Genomic DNA, 24547 nt, shown 5'->3' with positions numbered 1-24547 from the left:
AGGTTTCACCAAAAGAGAAATCCTCTGGGGGGGGGGGGGGGGGGCAGAGGGAATAGAGTCCTCAGCATCAAAATCCTCATAGGTAGATAAGGGTAAATCCTGGTCATCAGAGGAAACAGAAATTTCAGAATCCTGGTCAGAAGCATCATAAGCAAACTCAGTCCTAGGTCTCTTAGAGGGGGAAGGTTGGCTTCCCTTGATTAAAGTAATAAGGTATTCAGTCGTTCTTATCATTTGTTCTTTAGGCATAGAGGCCTGACCATGCGGTCTGGGCGTCAGTTTTCTAGGCATGGTTCAAGTTTTAGGCCTTGAAGAAGAAGATGGTGCCAGTTTAATATGCAAGTCAGTAGGCCTGAATACACCCCTCAGAAGCCGGTGCCTGCACAGCGGCTACGGACCCATCCAAGGTAGAGATATCCACAGGTTCCACAGTTGAAGCATCTCGCGGCATACCGGACTCCGAATGGGTCTCAGTAGAGGCCTGCGAATTTGAAGTAGCGGGTATCAGGGGTTGCAAAAGTGCCTCACTGAGTACTGGCGAACTGGGCGGCCTGTCTCTGTCTTTATCTTTGCGTTTTTTCGGAATGTTGGTAGTCAGTTGGCTTACCGAAGACATATCAGGATAACTGAACAGAGCACCAAAAAAATTTAGAAGCGCAAATATACCGACGATGGATAGTTTGTGATTTAAATAAGGCATAAAACCGACAGCAAGGTACGTAGTGGTCAGGGCCTAGGCAAGGAATACAGTATGAATGAAAATCTTTATGAGGTATTTGCTTTCCACAAGAAATGCAATTATTTACTTTTACTGACATCAGTTTAGAGCAAGAAAAAGTTTCCCCAACGGGGTACTTAGCTTTTAGTTGAAGACTTCGGTTCTGAAACTTGAAAACGAAAATTTCAGGAGTCGGCTGACCGGCACTTGCGAACTGCTTCTGCTTCGGGCACTGCATGGCAAGAAAGACTGATGTAATGACGTCGGCTGCATGTTTTATACCCCTGATGACCTGACGTCACAGAAGAAGAGACAGCAACCAACGTAGGACCCAAGACTTTGTTAATCAGGCCGACTGAGGGCTACTTCAAGCAGATAACCCAAATGTAATGACTGCAACAGTGAAGCACGAAGAACGTCAATAGATCATGTTCCTGTTCAGCAAGCAAAAAGTCTACCTAGAAAGCCACAGTTCTATGATGGTACCTTCCATATGAGAAGCTGTCTGTTCCAGCGTTTTCTCACCCAAAAATCTGGCAATATTTTCACCTTCTGCTCTGTTCCACTTACAAACGTCATTTTTCTAAGACAAAAATTTAAATACCATGTCAAATTAGTGAATCAAGTATGCAACTAACAGATTCTTATAACATAAAACAAAACACACATCTGTAACATGTATGCTCACATCCTAAAATGTAATTATTTTATAAAGTTGTTTATTACAGTAAATCTCATTAGATGCAGAGAGAGTACTTGATTAAATGACTTTACAAAATTATCTGCACATCAGATACCTACAATACCAACCACAGTCATCATTCAAAGATACGAAATGCACTGTTTTACTTAGTAATACTAAACACATGCTCGTTGATGGTCCTAAAAACCAGGCAAAAGCACATAGGTACTCTGGAAGGAAGTTTTAAAAATAAAAGTGAAAAATATAAGAAAACTGAGCTTTAGTTATTAAACGCATTTTAAATACACATGGCTTACTGATCAAGCTACGGTATTATGTAATTAAATCACTTTAATTACTCAGGGATAAAACATTAGTGGTTTGACCAGATCATGAAAAAGTTATACAATATATTGTATAATTATATGATCCATAATTTTAACATTTTAAACCATCTTCGGCTTCCATCACTTTGCTTTAGCATAATGTGTCATGCAGTCACTGGAGAGTTTCCTAAATTTTATATACATACAAATGTGTCTAGATGCAAAGTTATACTCCTTTTAATTTTTTTCAAATGTTTTGGGGTTTTAATACAGTGAAGGGAATGGACCACATTCCTAAGTCAGGATACAATTAGAGTTCATAAAATTAGCACTGCTTCAGTCTTTGATGTTAGCCGAGAATGCTCTTCAAAGCACCCACAATGTACCTAGCACACATTTCCTCCTGCAGTTTATACAGGGTTATATGTATTGGTAGCATGTCTAAGTGTGTAAATTCTTTAATAGTCCAGTTGTTCATACTAATACTGGAACTGTTTGGGCATCTTTATGTTACATTGCTCTAATTTCTGCATGCAAATCTGGGTAATTTACAACTATGTCACTGTCTGTCCATAAGATACTATAATTGTTGAGTGCAGGAATTTCCATAATTAAAGGTACTTTTGCCTTTTTTTTTTCCCTTCGACTAGTCTTGTATCTATTTTCTTAATGGTTGCCATTGGGTGATCCCATGTGATACAAACTTCATTATTATCAATAATGTTTTGCAGTTCATACTTCCAATGCTCCTCGGCTAGCTGTACATTATAGCGTTTGCACAATCCCCAGTGCAACAATCTTTCCACATTACTGTGCCTTTCAGTACACAGATCCTCAGCAATGAGTGTGTCAAAACCAGCAATGAGATGTGCAACTACTTGAACTGCTTGCTGTTTCTCCCACTTTGTCTACAGACTTTGTAAACCAATATGTACGTAAGCCCACTATCTTGAACCTCTATTATTAACCTTTCGTGTTTTGGTTTAACCTCATCTCTCCTTAACCATTCCAGCGTCAAATCTTGGTCAACATGTGGTTGTTCTATAAGTTTTATACACTTGGCACTATATTTACGGATTTTACAGTAGTCTTTCTGTTTCTTCTGGTCCTTTTTGGCACAATTTTTCTTTTCTTTTTTGGCACTTTTAGTTGCTGTCTGATTCTCATCTACTTCCGGTTTCATTTCCATTCCCACTCCTTACCAAAATGCTTCTGCTAAACTAAGCAAAGATATCATCTTACACTTCTTATCTTCATGCTTTATAACTTTCACATTGTTTGGATCAGATGAGGTCAGCAAACATGTATGCAGTCTTATGATTGTCTACCAATGCATGTAGTCAGTTTAGGGGAGGCTTGTACCCCCCTTCAGAGCGAGGGATATACAATCTTGGCATGCACTGTTTTTTATACACTATTTGATAAGCATGATACATTTTTCTTGTTTTCTTGTCTGCCTGATTCAATGCTGTTTGGGTCCAGTCAATCACACCAAAGCTGTAGAAGGGGAGAAAACTGATTTACAGATTGAACTTTATTCCTAGATATCAAATCAATTCTCATTATTAGCTTTAGCATTCTGAAGTATTCCTTAATAAGGTTTATTCTCATTTGTTCATGTTTTATTTCTGACCATTCATCGATTTCCTAATATGTACACACTCCAACATGATAAAGTTCATTTGTATCACATTCCTGACCCAGGATGATATTTTTTGTTGCTGTAGCTTTCTTTTCATAAATGTTGCTTCTGAACATTTACCATGACCAAGGGCCCGATTCCAAAACACTTGTTCTCAGTGTAAGTGACTTACTCCAGTGTAATGTACTGCAGTAAGTCACTTACACTGAGAGCAGGTCATTTAGAATCCGGCCCCCAGTGTAAGCCTGTTTATAAATAGGCCTTAAGCCAAAGTAAGTCACTTAACACTGACAGCAACTCTTTTGAAATCTAGCCCAAAATATCATTCTTATATTTTCTGAAAATGTTTTAACCATTTGTAGTTGTGCTTTCGGATCCTCATCTGATGAACTATACAGTGTTAAATCATCCTCAAAAAAGTAGATGAATAAGCTGTTTTTTAGAAGTTAAGCTGTAACCATGGTTTAGCCTATTAAGCAAACAGCTTAACGGGTTAAGGGCTAGGCAAAACTGCAGTGGTTACAAAGAATTACATTAGAATATCCCCCTTTCAATTTATATCCCATGGATAATTGTCCTTTATCATGGCTCAGCTGTAAAGTGGTTTGCCACTGTTTCATAGCCAATGAAATGTAACTGATCAATATAGACTGCATCTTGTACATTGTAAGTATTCCATAATCCATGAATGTGGGTTACTTTTCAATGCTTTTTCTGTAATCCCGCCATGTCATACTTCCCTTTTCACAGGCTTTCTATTATGGTTTTGTTTGACAGCAGATGATTTTTTTTTCCAAATAAGCTTCTTTTATTACCATTTTGTTGTACTGTCATGATTTTTTTCTAGATGGTTATAAACTGTCTGCATTAATTCCAGTGTTTAATTTACATATTGCTGGAAGGCAGGTTATTGGTCTATAGTTCTTAGAATGGCTTGCAAGTTCACTCTTAAGAAGTATGTTTATTCATGTCATTAACCAGGTTGATATCTGTTCAGGTTCATGGGTACTTACTAGGCTATTGATCAGTGAGGATCTCAAGAAATCTAGTCTTACAATGCTACGCTAGCTTTTAGCTCTTATATTTCACATACAAATAGCCTAGAGGCAGGGAGAATGAGTATATGTAGAAGCATTTACTTGTTGCCCATAACAGTGAGGGACATGGATGCTAGTCCATTACAGAATTTGCGGTTTCCCATCCAACTGCCTAAATTATGTTTGACTATAGTAAGAGAAGTATATAATTTTATATGTACTTGAAGACTAACCCATAAAACAGCTATTCTCAATGATATATACTTATCCCACCAACAAGTTCTACTTATATTGCAAAAGACTGAGGTCCCTTGAATGGATGTTCACACTACCACTGAACTTGTGAATGTATAATAGGTAAGTTAAGACAGGGTCTGTTGAGGCTTTATGCACAAGGTAGGTGTCACCTCTTAGTAGCGTGCATGATATACAGAAGAACAGGGCTTTTAGACAGTCTGCGTATTTTTTGTGATTTATGTCCATGATTTTTTTTTCAGTGACAGCTCTTTGGTTGCTCAAGCAGCAAGAAGTGTTTGGACAGGTAATCACCAAATGGGGCATTATATCTAATCTATATCAGTCTGATGATAACAGAGTACAGGGGAATGATTACATCCCTAAACTTAGGCAGTACACCTTTATACATAAACTGTGAGTTGAAATAGAACTTCCTTACAAAAGTGGATATATGGTGATCAAAGGGCAGTTCTTTCTTAGTAAAGGCTCCCTGACCAAGGGATCAACTTTCAGGGGTATGTTGTCCATGTGATAGCTATAAGTCATGCTTGCCAAAGGATAAGAATATACATTTCTTGGCATTTAGTTTTAGTCCATGGTTTTGGCACCACATATCTATTTGCAAGAGACCCTCTTGGATTATGGTGTCCAATGGAGAATTTATGAAGGAACCAAGTTCACAGTCATCTACAAACCTAGTCAAACATAAATGCTTAACATCTGCCTTGACCTATGAGAATTAAATGCAAAGAGGAGTCGACCAAGGACTGAACCTTGGGGTACATCACTAGTGAGAGGTCTCTGGAGAAGTTACAACTGCCCACCTTAATATCTTGAAGTGGAACAAACCCAAAAAACACTGAAGGTAGTCCAAAGCAAAAACTCAAATCGGAAAAAGAATCCTGGACATACCACCATGGACAATCTACTTATAATTCAGAGACCAAACAGTTAAAAACAATACACAAAGTGAAAACTTTAATAAAATAGTTTAAAATATGCAAAACGCATACACAGCCTGTTAAATCTATTAGAGACAAATTACCAGGATAAGTGCTTTCGGCCACAGCTTTCTTCAGATCCTAGTTAATTGGGCTCTCTCTTTGTGAATTAAAAGGAGTCTCCACCAATCAATACATCTTTGCAAGGCCAACACTTTATTTTACGCCCATCAGAAAGCCATCCAATTACACTGCATATTCAGGTCAAGCCTCCATTCTTAACCAACAGAACTAATTTATGGAGAGCTCTTCCTTTCAGAACTGATTTAAGGGGCACTAACCCATTCAAACCTGGAGCACGATCTGCTCTTAAATTAATAATCCAGTTAACTTCTATTATCGCTGTTCGATTCTGGATGTCACCGCCTCTATTATCTTCAAGTGTCTGCTCCAAAACATTAAACTTAAAGGAATGTGACGGAAAAATCAATATATGGTTAGCCAAAGCATTGCTTTTAACCTTAAGTTGTTGAATGGTCTTCCCTACATCAAATGCAGGGCATTTGGAGCAGGATGCTAAATAAATAAGGTGTTTAGTGTTACAAGCAGCATAACCTTTGAATCGGTAAACTTGACCTGTAGTGGGATGACAAAAGGAGTTCACTGTATCAATGGAAGTACAGGCCTTGCATCTTCCACACTTGAATGTTCCTTCTTTTTTACTATTGTTACATCATGTTTTGGGAAAGACATCTTTTCCACATAGTAGTCTTTTGATATACTTTTTATTTTTAAACACAAATCTTGGGATTTCCCTATTATATTTTTCAATATTTTGTCTTCTGTAAGAACTGGCCAATATTTCCTGATGACACTGCATATCTGTGGAGTATCAATGCTATAAGTAAGCATACATCCCACTGTACAATGGTTATAGCCTCCTCTTAGAGCTCTACTATTGTCTGTGTATCTCACGTTGGCAGAATAATAGGGGCGTCTCTTCCTTTCTCTTAACTCTTTAATCTGTTGTGAGCCCAAATTGGCTTTATTCTCAGAATACCTTCTATTAATGAGATGGTGCTTCAATTTCTCCTGTTCTGAGAAAAATTCATCATCCCTAGTACATAACCTTGATAATCAGGTAGTTTGATTCACCATGATGCTAGTGAAAACATACCTGGGGCGCATACTCTGTGCACAGAGGTTTCAAGGCCAATAACAGGATCTAAACGTATCTTTACATCAAGGAATTCAATTTCCTCCTTGGAGGTATTGACTATAAATTCTAAAAACAAAGTAGTAACATGCAGATAGTCAACAAACCCTGATTAATTGTGACTCGTTGCCCCTCCATAGAACAAAGATGTCATCTACAAGACGGCTGTAAAAAATGAGGTTCTTGTCCCAAGGATTTTCAACACTCAAAACATTCTCAGATACGTTTATGGTTATCCTAATTGTCACACACTCATAGTCTCTCGACAGAGGGTAAGACCAAGCTCCCCCTTGTTTGCTGATGTACCAGTACACAGACATATTGTCTGTGTGAATCACAATAGTCCCCAGAGGGAGAGCATCTTGAAATTCCTGCAATGCTAGTAGGACTGCTGTTATCTCTAGGAGGTGCCAACCATCAAAAATGGTTTCTGCATACGAGAGTAAGTATGACTATGATGGATATAGGTTGTCAAAGAATAGACCACTGAACAGCTACAGATCACTGAGAAACATGCATATAGTAAAGTACTAAAGGGACTTATACTACAGACCCTGCCATAGTACCTAGAGCCTAAAGGACAAGTCTGGTAGTAGAAGCAAGTTGAGAAAGAATTTGTTGAACTTAAGACTTGACTGTATTTATATAATGAGAAGCCACAGAAGCAATCTGACTTATTTTGTTTAAATGAGTACCAATGACATTTCAAGTTTGGACTATGTTGGCTATAATGCCTAGTGTTTGAGAAATTTAGAGCAAACAGTCCCTGGACTGTTCTAGGAGATGGCTGGTTGGGGAGGTGGAGGAGCCAGTCATCTAAACGTGGAAACACTCGCAATATGTGCAGTCTCAGGTGAGCTACTACCGCTGCCATATACTTGGTAACTACTCTGGAGGCTGTGGTGAGTCCAAAGGGAAGAGCTCTGATTTGACAGCGACCAACTGCCAAATAAAAGCACCTGTTTATTTTGATGTGACAGTACATGTCCTGAAGATCGATTGAGCATATCCAATCGTCCTTGCGTAAAAGAGGTAAAATGGAATGAACTGTGACCATTTGGAACTTTGATTTCTTCACATATTGGTTCAGATTGTTTAGATCCAAAATTGGACTCAAGTCCCTTGTCTTTTTTGGAACTAAAAAGAACCTTGAATAAGTTCTGAATCCTCTTTGGTCTGGTGGGACCTCCTAGATGACTCTTTTGTCCAGCAGCTTCTGAATCTCTTAAGCTGCAGCTTCTCTCTGACTGGGTACGATATCATAAAGCTTTCATCTTCTGGATGGGGGGAGTCTGGAAAAATGGTATGAAATAACCTCTGGATATTATTTTCAGCACCAAGAATCTTTTGTTATAGCAGCCCAGGCATCTGGGTGCAAGGACAACAGTCCTCAAACTGCCTCCAAAGACAAGCAGTTGGGCCGCCATTCAGGAGCACTGAAAGGGTCTATCTGGAAAGGAATGTCAGAAAAAAGAATTCATGTACTCACCATAACGTTCCATCTGAGTAGATCTACGTCATTTGTCTTCAACCTGTGGGTACCGCATCCATATCGGATCCGAGCCAGCAAATTCACTAACAACTGATCTGAGCTCCAAGCTCCTCCCCTTACCCATAATACACCTCTACTACCTTCCAACCCCCATATCGAGTTTGCTGACCCTTATACTGAGAACCCGACCTGAAGAATACTTCATGACCTAAAACTGCAGCCAACAGGCTGTTCCTATGATAAGGTCAGGGAGAAGGAGGGAGGGACGGCTGAAGACAAATGAAGTAGAACTACTCAGATGGAACGTCATGGTGAGTACATAACTTCTTTATCTGAAGTAGTTTACTTCATTTGGACTTCAACCTGTGGGACAGAGTCCCCAGCTACTAAACTCCTGGGTGGCCTTCATGGAAGGATATTCCGGAGCACCACGGAACCAAAGGATGTTGTCCTTCTAAAAGTCAAATCCAATTTGTAGTGAGAAATAAAGGTATGAGATGAGGAACAAGTAGCTGCAGAACAAATATCATCCAATGAGTCTCTAGACCAAAAGGCCGCAGAAGTAGCCATTGACCTAGTGGAATGAGCTTTCACCTGATCCAGAGGAGACACACCTTTATCCTTATAGACCTGAAGGATGCACAAGGAAGTTCTACTAGCAATAGTGACCATGGAGATAGGTTTACCAAAAGGGTTTAGAGAAGGACGCAAACAAATGATCAGATTTATGAAAGTTTTTAGTCCTGTGTAAATAAAATCATAACTGTCTATGAACATCCAACAAGTGGAGTTTGTATTCCATTTTGTTAGCAAAGTTTGGGGGAAAAAAAAGTTAATGGTCTGATTAATGTTAACTTGTGATGCAACCTTAGGAAGAAAGGACGGATTGGTCCAAAGAGAAATCCTATCTTTATGGAAAATCATATATTGAACTTTAATGGACAAAGCTTGCAGTTCTGAAACCCTTTTAGCAGAGGTGACAGCTACCAGGAATGCTATTTTCCAAGATAAGAACTTAAGATCTGTGGTTGTAGCAGGTTCAAAAGGCAGAGCGACCAAAGCTTGAAGAACCATAGTAAGGTCTCATGGAGGAACAGGATCCTTAACCGGTGGGGGGTAACAGGAAAGTACCTTTAATAAAGGCTTTACACAGTCTGGAAAGCCCAGGGAGCCAGAATTCTCACCCACATGAAAATGAGAGATGGCAGCTAACTGAACTTTGATAGTAGAAGAGCTTGCTCCTTGTTGAAAAATATTGGCTAGGAAGTCAAGAATGGCAGAAATAGAAGGGTCTAAGCTCCTTTTAGAAGCCCAAAAGGAAAAACGTTTCCATTTGCTGCATTAAATCTTCCCGGTTGAAGACTTACGAGCTGCCACCAGAACAGACCTAACTGAACAGGATAACTCAGAAGTCCTAGTGATCATGGGAACTGGAGCAGCCAAGCCGTGAGCTTCAAACTGTCCAGGTTCGGATGAGGAACCCTCGATGGGTGTGAAATCAGATCCTGAATGGGATCCAAGACGGAGTGAGAAGATGAGACCAAAGGAAGGGAAACCATGCCTGGCAAGGCCAAAATGGGGCAATGTGGATCACTTTGCTCCCCAGTCAACGAGCTTTCTGTTGAAACCTCGGAATAAGAGGTACTGGAGGGTAAGCATACAGAAGACCGGGAGGCCAAGCATGGACTAGATCATCTCTGGGGGACTCCCCCGGCAGGGGGTTCAGAGCAAAAAACTCGCTGCACTTCGCATTGGAAGGAGATGCGAAGAGATCGCAGCAAGGCTGACCCCACTCCAGAAAGATATGCTCTGCTACTGAATGATTAAGAGACAACTCGTAAGGCATCAGAATAGTTCGACTTAACCTGTCCTCTAGAATTTTGGACCGTCCTGGAATGTGCATTGCTATGAGAAAGTGACCGGTGGAGATCACCCATTCCCACACTCTCATGGCCTGGCGACAAAAGGGGTAAGATCTGGTCCCTTCCTGGTTGTTGACATACCAGACCACTGACATGTTGTCTGATTGAATTGCAATGGTTACCAGAGGAAGACTGGCATGAAGGGCCTGCAACGCCAAAAGAACATTTATGTGCAAACTGGTCTCGACAGGGAACCACAGGCCTTGGACTGTCCTGCCCAAACAATGCCCCACCCACCTATTTGGGAGGCATCCATGGTCACTGTGGCATGGACAGGGGTTGGAACAAAAGGTCGTCCCTGCAAGATTTCCGGAGAGCACATCCACCACAGAAGGGACAACTGGTAGACTCGACTGAGGTGTACTGGATAAGATAATGGAAGTTCCAACAGGGACCATTGTACCGCTAGTGTCCACTGTAGTATTAGCATGTGTAACAAGGCGCACGGAAGAAGCGGTATGGTCACTGCCATTGAACCTAAGGCCCTCAACACTGATTCTGCCGAGGGAAGATGAGAAAGGTAGATCAGGGAGACATGCATCCTCAGGCTTCATACTCTCTCCGTGGTCAGGAAGATTTTGCACTGTAGTGTGTCTATCCTTGCCTCAATGTAGTCTATCACCTGGACAGAATTTAGAAGTGATTTGGATGCATTGATTTTAATCCCTAACTGAGGAGCAAGCTTTAAGAAATAATCCCTGGTTTGAGAAAGTAGATGCCTGGTGGGAGCAGTGAGGAGCCAATCGTCCAGGTATGGATAGACCTGAATCCCCTGAAGCTTCAGGTGTGCCGCTACTACTGCCATCACTTTGGTGAACACCCTGGGGGCTGTGGTGAGACCAAAGGGTAGGGCTTGAAAATGGTAATGATTTACTCCTAGCTGGAAGCGGAGGAATCTCCTGGAACTTCTGTGCATCTTTATGTGATAGTAGGCATCCTGGAGGTCTAACGAGCACATCCAGTCACTCTCTTGCAGGTACGGCATGATGGACTGTAATGTGACCATCCAGAATTTTTCTTTGGCAACTGGTTCAGGGTAGACAGGTCCAGAATGGGCCTTAAGTCCCCTATTTTCTTTGGCACCAAAAAGAACCTGGAGTAGATGCCTGATCCGGACTGATCTGGAGGGACGGGTTTGATGGCTCGTTTTTCTAGCAGCTGGGAGATTTCCTGTGCTGCTGCCTCCCTTTGCGTGGGTGCTAAATCTGGGAGGTTTGGGGGGAACCACAAAGGGGATAGAGTATCCTCTGGATATATGAAGCACCCAGGGGTCTGATGTTATGGACTCCCATGCCGCCAGGTGCACTGACAATCATCCTCCAACTGTCTCCAGGGTAGAGCAGTTGGGCAATCCTTTAGGGTTGCTGTCCGGGCCTGTCCGAGAAAGGTTCTCACTCAGACCCCCCTCTGCCTCTGGGCTGGTGTCTATCCTGTCCTCCTCTGCCTCTGGGGGAAGAAGAGCCCCGAGTGTCCCGGGAATACTGTGACTTCCAGAACCACATCTTTTGCCCTCTCCGATTCTGGGAAAAGGATCTTTGAGGGTTCAAGAAGCAGATTCCGACAGCAGACAGTGTCTTCCTGTCCTTCTCACTCTGGACCAAAGTCTCTTTGATGGTCTTACCAAAAGGAGTAGAGCCATCATAAGAGGCGTTGGCAAAAGACGCCTTGAAAGGTTCCGAAAACTGACATAGTCTGAGCCAGGCGTCGCACCTCATGGACACGCCAGACCAAGCAGTCTTAGCCGCTCCTTCGGTAGCATGTGAGAGGAGTCGCATGGATGTGTTGGAGACTGCTTTTAAAGTGGCCATCCTCGCAAACGTGTCTCTGTCCCCCTGCGACATGGACTTAGGGGGAGACAGCCTGTTCCTTGACCAGGTCGCATTGGAGCCTCGTGACGTGGGCCAGGTAGTTCAGTACCCTGATGGAAAATGTTGCTCATGCATAAACCCGCTTCCCTAAGTGGTCAATCATCCGGGACTCTTGGTCAGGGGGATGAACCGAGGAACTCTCTTAGGCTAGTTCCCTTTTTGTGGCTGCTGCTACCACCATAGCATCTCCGGGGGAGCCCTTGTTCCATGCTGGTCTATCTGATGGTGGACTCAAGATCTTATCCGGACATTTAGGGATTGGTTCCATGGTGTCCGGCTCCTTCCAGGTCTGCGAGGTGATCAGGTCCACCAGGGGATCTGCTGGAGGGGACACCCAGGAAGTAGATGGGCCCATGCCGAAAGCCTCCAGGAACATGGATTCATCAGAAGAAGCTTTGGGGGCGGATCAACCTCCCGCTGGTGTAGAATTTCCATGATGTCTCCAAAGGAGACACCTTCGAGAGGTGACCTGGGGGAACCTTCCGCATCATCCAAATCCGTGCCCTTGATGAGGGACTTGGGGGGAGTCCAAGTGCCTCCTCTTACATGTATGCATGCGAGACACGTCTCCGGTGGGGCTCTCCGGGGGGGAACTTGCAAGCCACTTGTTCCTCAGGGGGGAACTGCCTGGGGCTCCTCGGGCATGGGCTGTCCCTCTGGTAAAATGATGGGATTCATACACAGAGCCGAGAGGGTTAGAGTTGAATCAGAGGAAATAGTCAAGGGTCTTGACCCAGTGGAGAGAACCCTTTCTACCACGAACGCTGAGAGAGAATGAGCCTCCTGGGGGACCAATAAGGAATCCACTCTCCCCAGATCCGACATGAGAATCAGAGCCGGACCCGAAGTGGATGGAGCTCCGAGGGAGGGAACTTGGCCCAACGCCAATGAAAAAAGTTCTGCTCCCTTGGATCCGACACCCAACCTCCGGCTCAGAGAGCCACTCGGATCCAAACTGGTCAGATCCTACATGCTCCAGGTAGCTGTCGGCATCGAGGAGACCGGTATAGTCGGTGCCGACCCCATGACTAGGGCCATCATTGGATCAGAGTACACCGGATCCGGTGGATGGATCGGAGAAGGAGAAATTGGTGTAAAAACAGGAAGAGAGCTCCCCCATCCAGAGAGAGAGGGGGCTGGCAAGACCCCCATCTGGATCAGAGTACAAATGAACCTCCTCATCATTTTGTCCATGTCAACTTCCGATAAGCTATGTGTGGATCTCAACGAGGCCATGGACTCTGACCTGGCAGGTCGAGGAACAGAGGCCCTAGATGACGGACGTTTCTCCTCCGGCTCTGGGGAAAATCTCGAAGATCGGAGTTGAGGGGAGTCATGGATCCTAGGCTGTCTTTTGGCGAGAGTAGAAGGAAGGTCCAGACACCTCTTGCATTTCTCTGGTTTGGAATGCTTGTCCAATTTGTGCTCTCTCTCCTTCTCTCTGCCCCTTTTCCGGTCCACTTCCACAGGCTTGGAAACATAAGGTTGAGTCCCAGCCTGGGAGGGAGGAGAAGCAAAGGCGAGAGAGGAAGCTTAGGGTCAACTTAGACTTCCTGTCCTTTAGTGTGCATGGGTTAAAACCCACGCAGATAGTACAAACAGTACTCAAATGGGCAATGCCCAAGCACATCACACATAGAGTGTGGCCATCTGCAGGAGACAATTTGTGGCCACACTCAGTGCACCTTTTGAAGACAGGCTTGGGGTCAGCCATGTCTTACACAAGAACAATTCACACTAGAGTAGGAAAAGGAGAAGAAAAAAAATACCTGTTTCCCACTCAAAACCACTCACCACACACTCAAGGCACACAGAACACTGAGGGGGGAGGGGAAGCAATACACACCAACAAACTAACACTAAAAACTACAGGAAACTTTCTAATACACGACGAACCAGCGAGGGGAGGAGGAGAGGGAACCTACACTAAACATCTAACACTTAAAAATTTAAGAAAAAGCTGCTTAAAAAGTAAATAACCCACTCACTAACTTGGAGCTCAGATCATCACGATGCTTCAGGCAAGCCGCAGCAAACGAGATCTGGGGGTTGGAAGGTAGTGGAGGTGTATTATGGGTAAGGGGAGAAGCTTGGAGCTCAGAGTAGATGCTAGTGAATTTGCCGGCCCGGATCCGATATGAATCTGGTACCCACAGGTTGAAGACCAATTTAAGTAAACTACTTCAAATCCCTGGTTTTGCAGGCCTCCTATGCAGCAAGGAAGGTGTCTTCCATCTTCCATTTGAACTCCCTCCTCTGCCTCTGAAAGAGTAGTCTCTGAGTGAATCCTGAAAAGATCCCTGGGATTTACAGAACCACTTTTTCTTGCCTCCTCTTTGATTCTGTGGAAATGATCAATGAGGAGTAGAAAAGTGAATCCCCACAGCAGACAGAGTCTTCCCTTCTTGTTCAGAGTGGCTAACTGTGAGGATGATATTTTACAGTCCTCTGTAGACATGGACTCCAAGAGGGATTTTGACAGTTCCTTAGTCAAATGCCTCTGCAACCTTGTAAAGTGTGCCAAACAATTCTGGGACCTCAATGCAAAGGTCACTGAAGCAAATATGCACTTTCCAAACCTGTCCAATGCCCTAGACTCTCTGTTAGGGTGATAGACAGAGGAGCTCTGTTCTGCTAGCTCCTTTTTAGTGGCTGCTGTGACAAACACTGCATCAACTGGGACTCATTTGTTCCAATGAGGTTTGTCTTTTGGAGGAGCTAAATCTTATTGGAATGACATGGGATTGGTTCAACAGAATCTAGTTCATTCCATGCCCAGTGAGACACTAGGTCGATAAGCTCATCAGACAAGGGAGTCACCCAAGACACAGACGGGCTAGCACCAAAAGCTTTGAGAAATACTGACTTCTCAGGGGAAGGATTTTCTGATGACCAACCACCTTTCTGCTTAAGGATCTCCAAAATGTCTTGAAATGAGGCGTGATCAAATGGTGATCTGGGAGACCCTTCCCCCTCATCGAAGTCAGTATCTTAAGTGAGAGATTCTAAGGGGCGATCAATGTGCTTCCTTTTACATGTTCTCTTGCAGGGAACCTCTTCAGTGGGTTTCTCTGGGGAGATGTCTGAAGAGAGGGTAGTTTCTCTAAGGCAGCTGTCTGGATGCTAGTTGGTACTGGCTGTCCCTGCAAAGTAGGTCGGATGAGATCAGAGCTCAGAACCATAGGAGGAAAAGATGTATGATCTAAAGACGTATGAGACACTGGATCTCTTGAATGAGATAATACCCTATACACAACCTCGAAGGCTGACAGACCTGGAGAAGCCGTGGCTGGCCACAATGGAGCTGAGACTTCCAAAACAGACAAGCCACAACTCTGTCTGGATCAGTGCCTTGAGGAGGAAGTCAGACCCGAACTAACACTGACGCTCTGAGGGGCAAGGATGGGTCTGACAACATCGGATTAGATCCCAGCCACTCAGATCAGACGCCAATGCTTTGCCTCCAAGACTCATCCCAATCCAAGGGAACAGGAACAGAACTAGTCAGTGAAACCATCGGAGTCGAAGATGTAACCCTTTTTGGCTTCAACACTGGTAATCTTAGAAGTCTCAGATCCTAGGGCTCCAAATCTAAAGGATGGATCAGAGAAGGAGATACAACTGTATGGCAAGTGGAAGATAGGCTCACGGATCCGATGGAAAAAGAAAACACTATAACCGCCATCTGGATCTGAGCTATGAGGAACTTTCTCATCATCCTTTCCACTTCAGCTTCAGAAAGACTCCTGGAGGACCTGACAAATGAGGTAGTGGACTGAGGTCCAGAACATTTCTTTGGAGTTTGCATGAGTGCGGAGTGAAGCTGAGGAGAAACTGGATCGATAATCAACTTGGGTGAGCAAGTTCTAGGAGTCTTCAATGTTCCAGAAGTCAGATCTAAAGGTTTTGGATCTGTAGGTTAAACAACAGGACTGCATGCAATACCTATCGGATCAGAGGTCTTAGGATCCGTAGTTTTCCTCTTTGGATCTATTGAAGTAGGATCCAATGACCTGCACATTTTCTGTGCAAGCGCTGAAGACAATGAAGTCTTTGGAGACTTAGGAGTAGATCTTTTCCTATGCTCAGATGGAGCTGGGGGTGTACTAAGAGGAAGGAGGAAACAACCCTTTGAAGACTGACTTATTCCTATCTGAAAATGCCCTTGAGTTAAACGCAGAACAAATTGTGCAGTCTGTATCAAGATGCGCTGCCTCTAAACAATAAATGCACTCCCCCGTGGGCATCCAAATTCTGTATTTTGTGCCCAAAGAAGTGCATTTTTTAAAACCTGTAGGCTTTTCAGCCACAGTTCTATAAAGAATATATATATATATATATATATATATATATAAATATATATATATATATATATATATATATATATATATATATATATGTATATATATCTTTTTTTTTTAAAACAGTAAAAAACTACCAACATTGGTAGTGAAAAATATCCTGACAAATTCGGTAGGAAGAGATAGAGAGAAAAGGAAGAAGAAAAGTAACAATTGAAAACGACAGTCCAAGGCAAACTCCACCTGAAGAATTAGTGATAGGATATCACTCAAACAGCTCACAATAAGGCTCCAATGCTCTGATACTCAAATTCACGACCAGTAGTTTATTAACGCCACACAGTTTACACATCGCCAAGCATATGACTTCATCAGACAAAGACACAGTAAATCACACAGGTTTAAATACTGAATTAATTACACACTTGACTCCAATTAAATAATTTAGTCACATTTAAAGCCACACAATAAATATCATAAAATCCTTCTCATTTTCATTTGTAGAAAAACTTTTTTTAAAAATCAACCATAAAAACCAAAATATATAAAAATGACTTAGACAATAGTGTTGTGCATATATACATGTTAAAACACTTACTATTGTTGTATACCAGATCTATATAAATGCTTAATAAATAAACATTTCAAATTCTGTCAGATTTGAGCTTTAGATGTGGAATAATGGACACAGAATCATTAAGCCCAGGAAATCTATTAGATTCTAACAAAATTTGCCAGTATGTTTCCCTATGGGATAATAATACCTCCCAGGGTCCACCCCTGGCTTCTTTAAAAACAGAATCTAATACAAAAAATGAGAAAATTCCTCCAGAGCATGTAGTAAGGTGCTTATAAAGTGCATTATTGGTGTCACATTTTTGTATATCATAATAGTGCTCGAGTCGAATTGAAAAAGAGATACGTAAGGAATTATCCCATGCACATTTTGATTACAACTTAAGTGAGGAAGAAATTAAAATATTATATGATTTAGCACACAATCACACCATTAGAGTGATGCAACCTGATAAGGGAGGGGGCACAGTCCTTATGAGTCAGTTATTGTATGAAAGTAAAATGGGGGAAATTTTGTATGACACTGACAAATACACCTTAACCTCCATTCATGAAATACACTTGTCTTATAAAAAAACTGACCTGACCATAAAAGACATGTTAGATCAGGAAATTATTGAATTTGATACTTTTTCATTTTTAGAGAATAATTATCCTAAAGTGCCCACAATATTTGGTGTGCCTAAAATCCACAAATGTGTGGAGGATCCACCTCTTCGGCCTATCGTGGCCGCACAGGGTTCTAAGACACATTCCCTCTCAAAATTCCTGGATTGGAAACTTAAACAGGTTTGGGGGAGGGACTCGTACCTCCTTAAAGATTCCTGGGAATTTTTGCGGAGTATTACAAATGACCTGTGTAGGCCAAATCTTATGTTCCTAACCATAGACGTGGTTGATTTATTTTCAGTAATTCCTACGGACATAGGATTGGAATGGTTAGAGGAGGCATTGTGGGAATGTGCTGGGATTACTCATAATGATGTGAGTATGATTACTGGGCTGTTGGAGATAGTATTAAAAAATAATTACATTTTTTATGCGGGTGAATATTTCCAACAGATTAAGGGGGTATCCATGGGGACCAACTTATGCAGATATCATTATGGCCGTTTGGGAAAAGAAATTCATTCATAAAAGCGGTTATGAAAAGAACTGGATACATTATTCCAGGTTCTTAGACGACATTTGCATTTTTTGGGTGGGCCCAGTGGAGACCATTAACGAGTTTATTACGTATATTAGGGGTACAACGACTTTTCTAAAATTTACATATGAGATATTTGAGGAATATGTTAACTATTTGGATGTTACGTTAACTAAAGATACATCAGGGTTTACTTCCAGAGTTTATAGGAAGCCGACCTTTTCCAATAGTTACCTGCACTTCTCTAGTTCACATCCAGGGTTCCAAAAGAGAGGTATTGTAAAGGGACAGTTTGTCAGGGCCTCCCGTATGACATCACAGGACCCGCAATTCAATACTGAGTGTGAGAAGTTGTTCAAGATGTTTTTGGAGAGGGAATACCCCATTTACATGATAAATGCTGTGAAGGAAGAAGTATTGAAAGGGAGATCTACTAGATTTAAGCCCATTTTGGGGCAATACCTTTCTAAAATTGGGCAGGGTAATAACAAAATAGACTTTTACAGTAATCAGTTATTGTATATCACTGAGTATAGTGGTAATATTGGTAACATTTGTAGGATTATAGACAAGGAATTCAAGTCCTTTCAGGAATTAACAGACCTTAGTGGATTTAAGAAATTACTTTCAAAACTGTATATAGGAAAGGTCTTAATATTAAGAGAATTCTGGAGCAGGATACTAAATTATTTTATCAGGAAAGTTCACGTAAAGGGACTTACAAGTGTGGACAGTGTTCACAGTGTAAATATATTTCCAACCAATAATTTGTGTATTTGGAAAGTAGAAGTAGGAAGATTGCTTCCAAAAAATGTTATAATTGTCTCTCCTGCGGGGTTGTCTATTGGTGGTGTGCCAGTCATGTCAGGCATTTTACGTAGGGAAGACCAAAAGGCAACTCCGTAGAAGGGTGTACGAGCACTATTATGATATACAAAAATGTGACACCAATAATTCACTTTATAAGCACCTTACTACATGCTCTGGAGGAATTTTCTCATTTTTTGTATTAGATTCTGTTTTTAAAGAAGCCAGGGGTGGACCCTGGGAGGTATTATTATCCCATAGGGAAACATACTGGCAAATTTTGTTAGAATCTAATAGATTTCCTGGGCTTAATGATTCTGTGTCCATTATTCCATATCTAAAGCTCAAATCTGACAGAATTTGAAATGTTTATTTATTAAGCATTTATATAGATCTGGTATACAACAATAGTAAGTGTTTTAACATGTACATATGCACAACACTATTGTCTAAGTCATTTTTATATATTTTGGTTTTTATGGTTGGTTTTTAAAAAAAGTTTTTCTACAAATGAAAATGAGAAGGATTTTATGATATTTATTGTGTGGCTTTAAATGTGACTAAATTATTTAATTGGAGTCAAGTGTGTAATTAATTCAGTATTTAAACCTGTGTGATTTACTGTGTCTTTGTCTGATGAAGTCATATGCTTGACGAAAACGTGTGTAAACTGTGTGGCGTTAATAAACTACTGGTCGTGAATTTGAGTATCAGAGCATTGGAGCCTTATTGTGAGCTGTTTGAGTGATATCCTATCACTAATTCTTCAGGTGGAGTTTGCCTTGGACTGTCGTTTTTAATTGTTGGTTTTGGTACTAGATTTCTTGTGTTTGTTGAAGAAGAAAAGTACCAACAATGGTACGTAAAAATTACCTCACAAAGGTAGAAGGCTAATGATAAGGAAAAAACATTAAGTTAAAAGACTAGAAAGAGAAGAGCTATAAAGCCATATCTAAACAGTAGTTTGCAGAAATTTCTATGAAAAGCTGTATCTAAATAGTAATTTACAAAAATGTCTATGAAAAGCTGTATCTAAAGAGTAGTTTACAGAACTTTCTATGAAAAAAACAATCTCAAAAACTCAAACTAGCTTTTGAAAGATCTGACAGAGGATCCACATCTGTACGAGATGGGAGCAAACAAGGTCTGAGGTATTGGGGGCGGACTAAGGCATTAAGGGTAGAGGCAGGAGCTTGAGAGGTGGAACCAAAAGTCTGTGGAATGCAGCCAAGTTGGATCTGTAACCCATATGTTGAGGAAGAATGAAAAAGGGTAACATCAGATACTCTGTTGTTTGTTCCTTATCTTGTCTCATATTCTCTGTTGCTTCTATTACTAGGCAGCCCAGTGTCCACTTTATTGTCTCTAAGCTTTCTGATTGGCCTATAATTTTTTTGTGAACTACTTTCTTTTACCACAGGGGGGTTACCCTCAACCTGAGCACAGCCTAGCAATGTGACAGGTATATCTTCACGTTCTAAGGATTCTGCACTGCCTTTTCTTCCCAGTTCTGACACCAATGCGTACAACAGGAATAGGCACATTTGTATCCTGGGACCTGTATCACATAGTATTTATTTTTTGACCAACTTGTCTGCTTGATCATTAAAATGCAGTCTGTATATCAGTTTTGTCTTCATGAGATTTTGAAAAGACATGGTCTCCAAGTAAATGTACTCCCCAAGACTTGAGAATGAATTCAGTTCCAGCAATAATACTACTCCCGTTTTCTTGTTGATTCCACCTATCCATGCAGACTGTTTCAGTTTCAGAGGTACATCTCTTAGTCTCTTACATATCCCATTTCTTCATTCAGAGTCCATTCAGTTCCAGCAATACTGCTCCCTTTCTCTTGATGATTCTCTCTCTCTCTCTCCATTCAGACCCTTTCTGTTTTAAATTAATGGCAAGAGATGCTTTCAGGCATTGTAACATTCAAATGAATGCATCATGCATATTACCACCAACCTATTAATGGTTTACTGTGTTTTAAATAAAAGTTCTGTACCTTGCTGACTATGCTTGTAATCACTCAGCTCAAATGCATTATCATCTGAAGAACAATATGGCTGAAGAAACCCCCTAAAGGCGGTTTTCTTTACCCCCCCCCCCACAGGGTGCAATAACCTTAAGAGTTGACTTTAATAAGTTCGGAAAGATGCAGGGGTTTCATCCTCCCCACATGTGGGATGTGAACGATATGCCTCCCACAATAAACCATACATGTCTTGCTGACCTAGGCATTTTTGTTTTATCACCTACTGCTTATCCAACAAGTGGCCTACAGCTGATTAACCTAAACCTAATGAATTCACCAAAACTGAACATATGTGAGGAAAAATGACTTGTACTGCTGATAACTCCAACAGCATATCCAGAAACACCTACTTGTCTACAGCTTTAGGGGCTTCCCATCCCATTAAACTACAATAAAAAATAAATATGAAACAACTACCAGAAAACCCTATCATAGGTTCATAGGTTTATACTAGGCTATCTGCCCGAGGGCATTTACAAGCCTAGCCCATAGTTTTGTGGCTTACACCACCCCTTTAGTATGGGGAACTATACCCATGCTACATTACCTGCAGTGAGAGTACACTAATTTCTGTAATTCAACACCAGCAGACAAAAACTCATGTGAACCACTTGCCAAAAGAGCACCAAAAGAAATATTTCTGTGAAAGGCACTTTGTAAAAATACATTTGGGATTGCAATAAGCAAACTTTAATGTCAAGCAAAACATAAAAGTGTTTTTTTTTTTTTTTAATTTGAAGGCTAAATGGGTTTTTACTGGAGCACAGTAAACCAAAACAAGTTACTTCCTCACAAAATGAACACAAAAAAAGACTTCACACAATCTTCCAGGAAAACAAAAAAAGTTATGATGGTTTCTGTCTTCTTGCAAGCATTATTAAATAAAAAGAGTGTCTCGTTTAAGTAAGAAAACAAAGATTATGACGGTTTCTGTCTTCTTGCAAGCATTATTAAATAAAAAGTGTCTCTCGTTTAAGTAAGAAAACAAAGACAGTTTAATAATTCACATTTTGTAGTGAAAGGTTGTTACCAAATTCATTTCAGTCTTAAAAACAAACGGATCCTTTATCTAAATGCTGAGGTACACTGAGAAAAAAAAATTGCTCCAGCTGTACCTGTGTTTTCAGAATTTTTACAGGGCAGCAGCAAATACCTAAAGTCCCAACTACTTATACAAGAGTTCAGGGAAAATTTCAGTATCTTTCATAAAGGCCTCATACAATTTCAGCAAATTCTACCAGTTTTTAGTTTTCTACAACAAAGCAGCAAACTAGCAAAATAGCACTGACTCTTTCCTTGATAGTCTCTAATTGTTTTTAAAATTAACCTGGGTTTTAAATCAGAGCCTTGTCTCCATCCAGGCACTGGCCAATGTTGCACAGTAAAATTTAAAAATGGCGGATGATAGGGTCCTGCTTTGGTAAAGTGATCTTGTTTTCCTGCTTTCGTTCCTTCTTCCCAGAATACATTTCAAGTCCTCTTTATATAAGTCATGCTAGACATAAGGAAGTGGTGGGGTTTTCTCACAGCATTAAGATAGAATGGCAGGACTGTGAAGGACTGTCATCTAAACACACCTTCTGTAACACAGCTACTTATGTGTTTTCCTGACTAAGCCTCAATAGTGTGTCTGTCAGAGCTTGCTCTATGCTATAAATAGCTGTTAGCTACTTTCATGAAAATATAGTAGGTAAATAGCAGGCTTTTGTAATGGGGATTTTTGTAGTTCTAAAAGAAATGACAGACCTTCCCCCACACTGTCACGCTGAGGTGTGAAAACTCTCACTGCAGTAAATGATGCTTGCTGTATCGTAAGTAGTAGGACTCCAAACCAAGTCTGTCTGCTACTTCCCAATGCCTTCAGTAGGAAGCTTTTTCTCTCATGAATGATGCAGAAATAAAATGTGCTTTAATAGTTCCTTAATTATTTGTGTTATGTTCACCCTCCCTTTCTTTCTATTTCATATTTATTTATATGTTGGTAACCAGGAAAGTAAACCCAGGAGCTTTTTCAGCCATGACCTGGGCTACACTGGCAAAGATAGGCAACAATAATAACAAGCATTAAATGCATTTAGCAATACAAAGAAAAAAATACTGGCATAAAGACAATGACCAAGCTTGCATGTGCAACACATAGACAATGTATAAGATAAGAAAAAACTCGGTAACAAAACCAAACTCCTTTAATGTGTTACTTTATTTATACTCACTGTTAGTTTCAAAAACATTATAAATCTGTTGTTCACATACATTTGAAAATCTTCCAGGGTAGAAGACAATGTTGGATAGAAAGCACTTGGCTTTTTATAGTCACATACACTTTCGTGTGACACAGAAAAAACAAACTGCTCTTTAAGAGCTATTTTTCATACAAACAGTTTCAAGCTTTGTAATAGTATCAGCCAGATCAGCCCTTTGAGAAGGAATAAAAGACAAACCTTCTAATACATTTATTCAACCAGACAATGGTAATCATTATTTTTTCAAAGTTAAAGCTAATTGTGACAATAAAAACAGTTTACCTACCCCAGTGTGTGACTTGTTCAAAATTTTATATAGGAAAAACTAATAGGCGACTTAAGGAACGAATTAGAGGCCATTATTATTGTGCTAATAAGGGCCACAGTTACAGTGCCCTAGCTAAACACATTCTAGAGAAAGGCACTAACCACTGGTTCAAGTTTATGACAGTAGAAGTAATCTATGAACGTTTTAGGTTGAGTGATATAACTAACGTCACAGAAGGGAAAGAATTAAGATGTATTCTCAAATTATCAGCACATAGAGGTGCAGGCTTGAATGAATCAGTACCTCTTAAGCCAGATCTGAAAGAAAGAAAGCTTTTTAAACAGGTATCTTGCTATGTGTGTCTTTATGGCAATAGCCCTCTATGGTTCCTGCCTTAAAAGAAAGCTGTGCCTTCAAAATTTGTATGGCTATTTTATCTGCATGTTTTTTACTGGTAGATATTTAATTGACTGTATTTTAAATATTTGAGATATTGCTGTTTTTTGTATGGTCTAAAGAAGCGATTTTATCGCGAAAGCGCTCACCTGTGTTTGAATAAAAGTCTGTATGGATTTTATATTGCTCTTTGCCATTTGCTTTTTATTGGATTGCTGTGCTCTACATTTGTGTTCATATATATATATATATATATATATATATATATATATATATATATATATGCATATATAATACAGTGTGTGTGTGTGTGTGTGTATGCATTTGTGTATATGTGTATAAAGTACATGTGTACAAAAACAAGAGTGTGTGTGCGTGCGCACATGTGCATTTAAACACAGTTAAGTACTTCTGATTTCCTTTTCTTAATATTCTTAATGGAACAGCATATAGTAAAAAAGAAGTTATGTCTTATCATAATGATCCATCTGTGTTGTTGATCTTTAACTATTCTTGACTTGTGGGTTACAGTTCCAATCCTTGGAACCAATCTGGCCAATACATATCTCGCTTCAGCCAAAAACATTTCTCGAGCTGCAAGTCTACCCACAATGCCCATCTCCACATTACCTCAGATTGAGTTTGCAATCAGACAGAAGAAGACACACTAATATAAGTCAGACACCTTGT

General features: G+C 40.7%; 1 protein-coding gene across 2 annotated transcripts in view; it reads right to left on the bottom strand.

Moving 5' to 3' along the window:
• NEK3 (NIMA related kinase 3) overlaps positions 1 to 24547 on the bottom strand; it is a 1322970-nt gene that overhangs the window by 307036 nt on the left and 991387 nt on the right. For both annotated transcript variants that reach the window (XM_044071667.1, XM_044071666.1), the window contains exon 12: positions 1205 to 1301. In XM_044071667.1, coding sequence (XP_043927602.1) covers positions 1205 to 1301 — 97 coding nt within the window. The remainder of the gene's footprint in view (positions 1 to 1204; positions 1302 to 24547) is intronic.

The sequence above is a fragment of the Protopterus annectens genome, chromosome 5.part0 (assembly GCF_019279795.1).
Source record: "Protopterus annectens isolate FY-2018-M chromosome 5.part0, PAN1.0, whole genome shotgun sequence".
NCBI lineage: Eukaryota > Metazoa > Chordata > Ceratodontiformes > Protopteridae > Protopterus > Protopterus annectens.
This window is presented reverse-complemented; position numbering and strand designations above follow the sequence as displayed.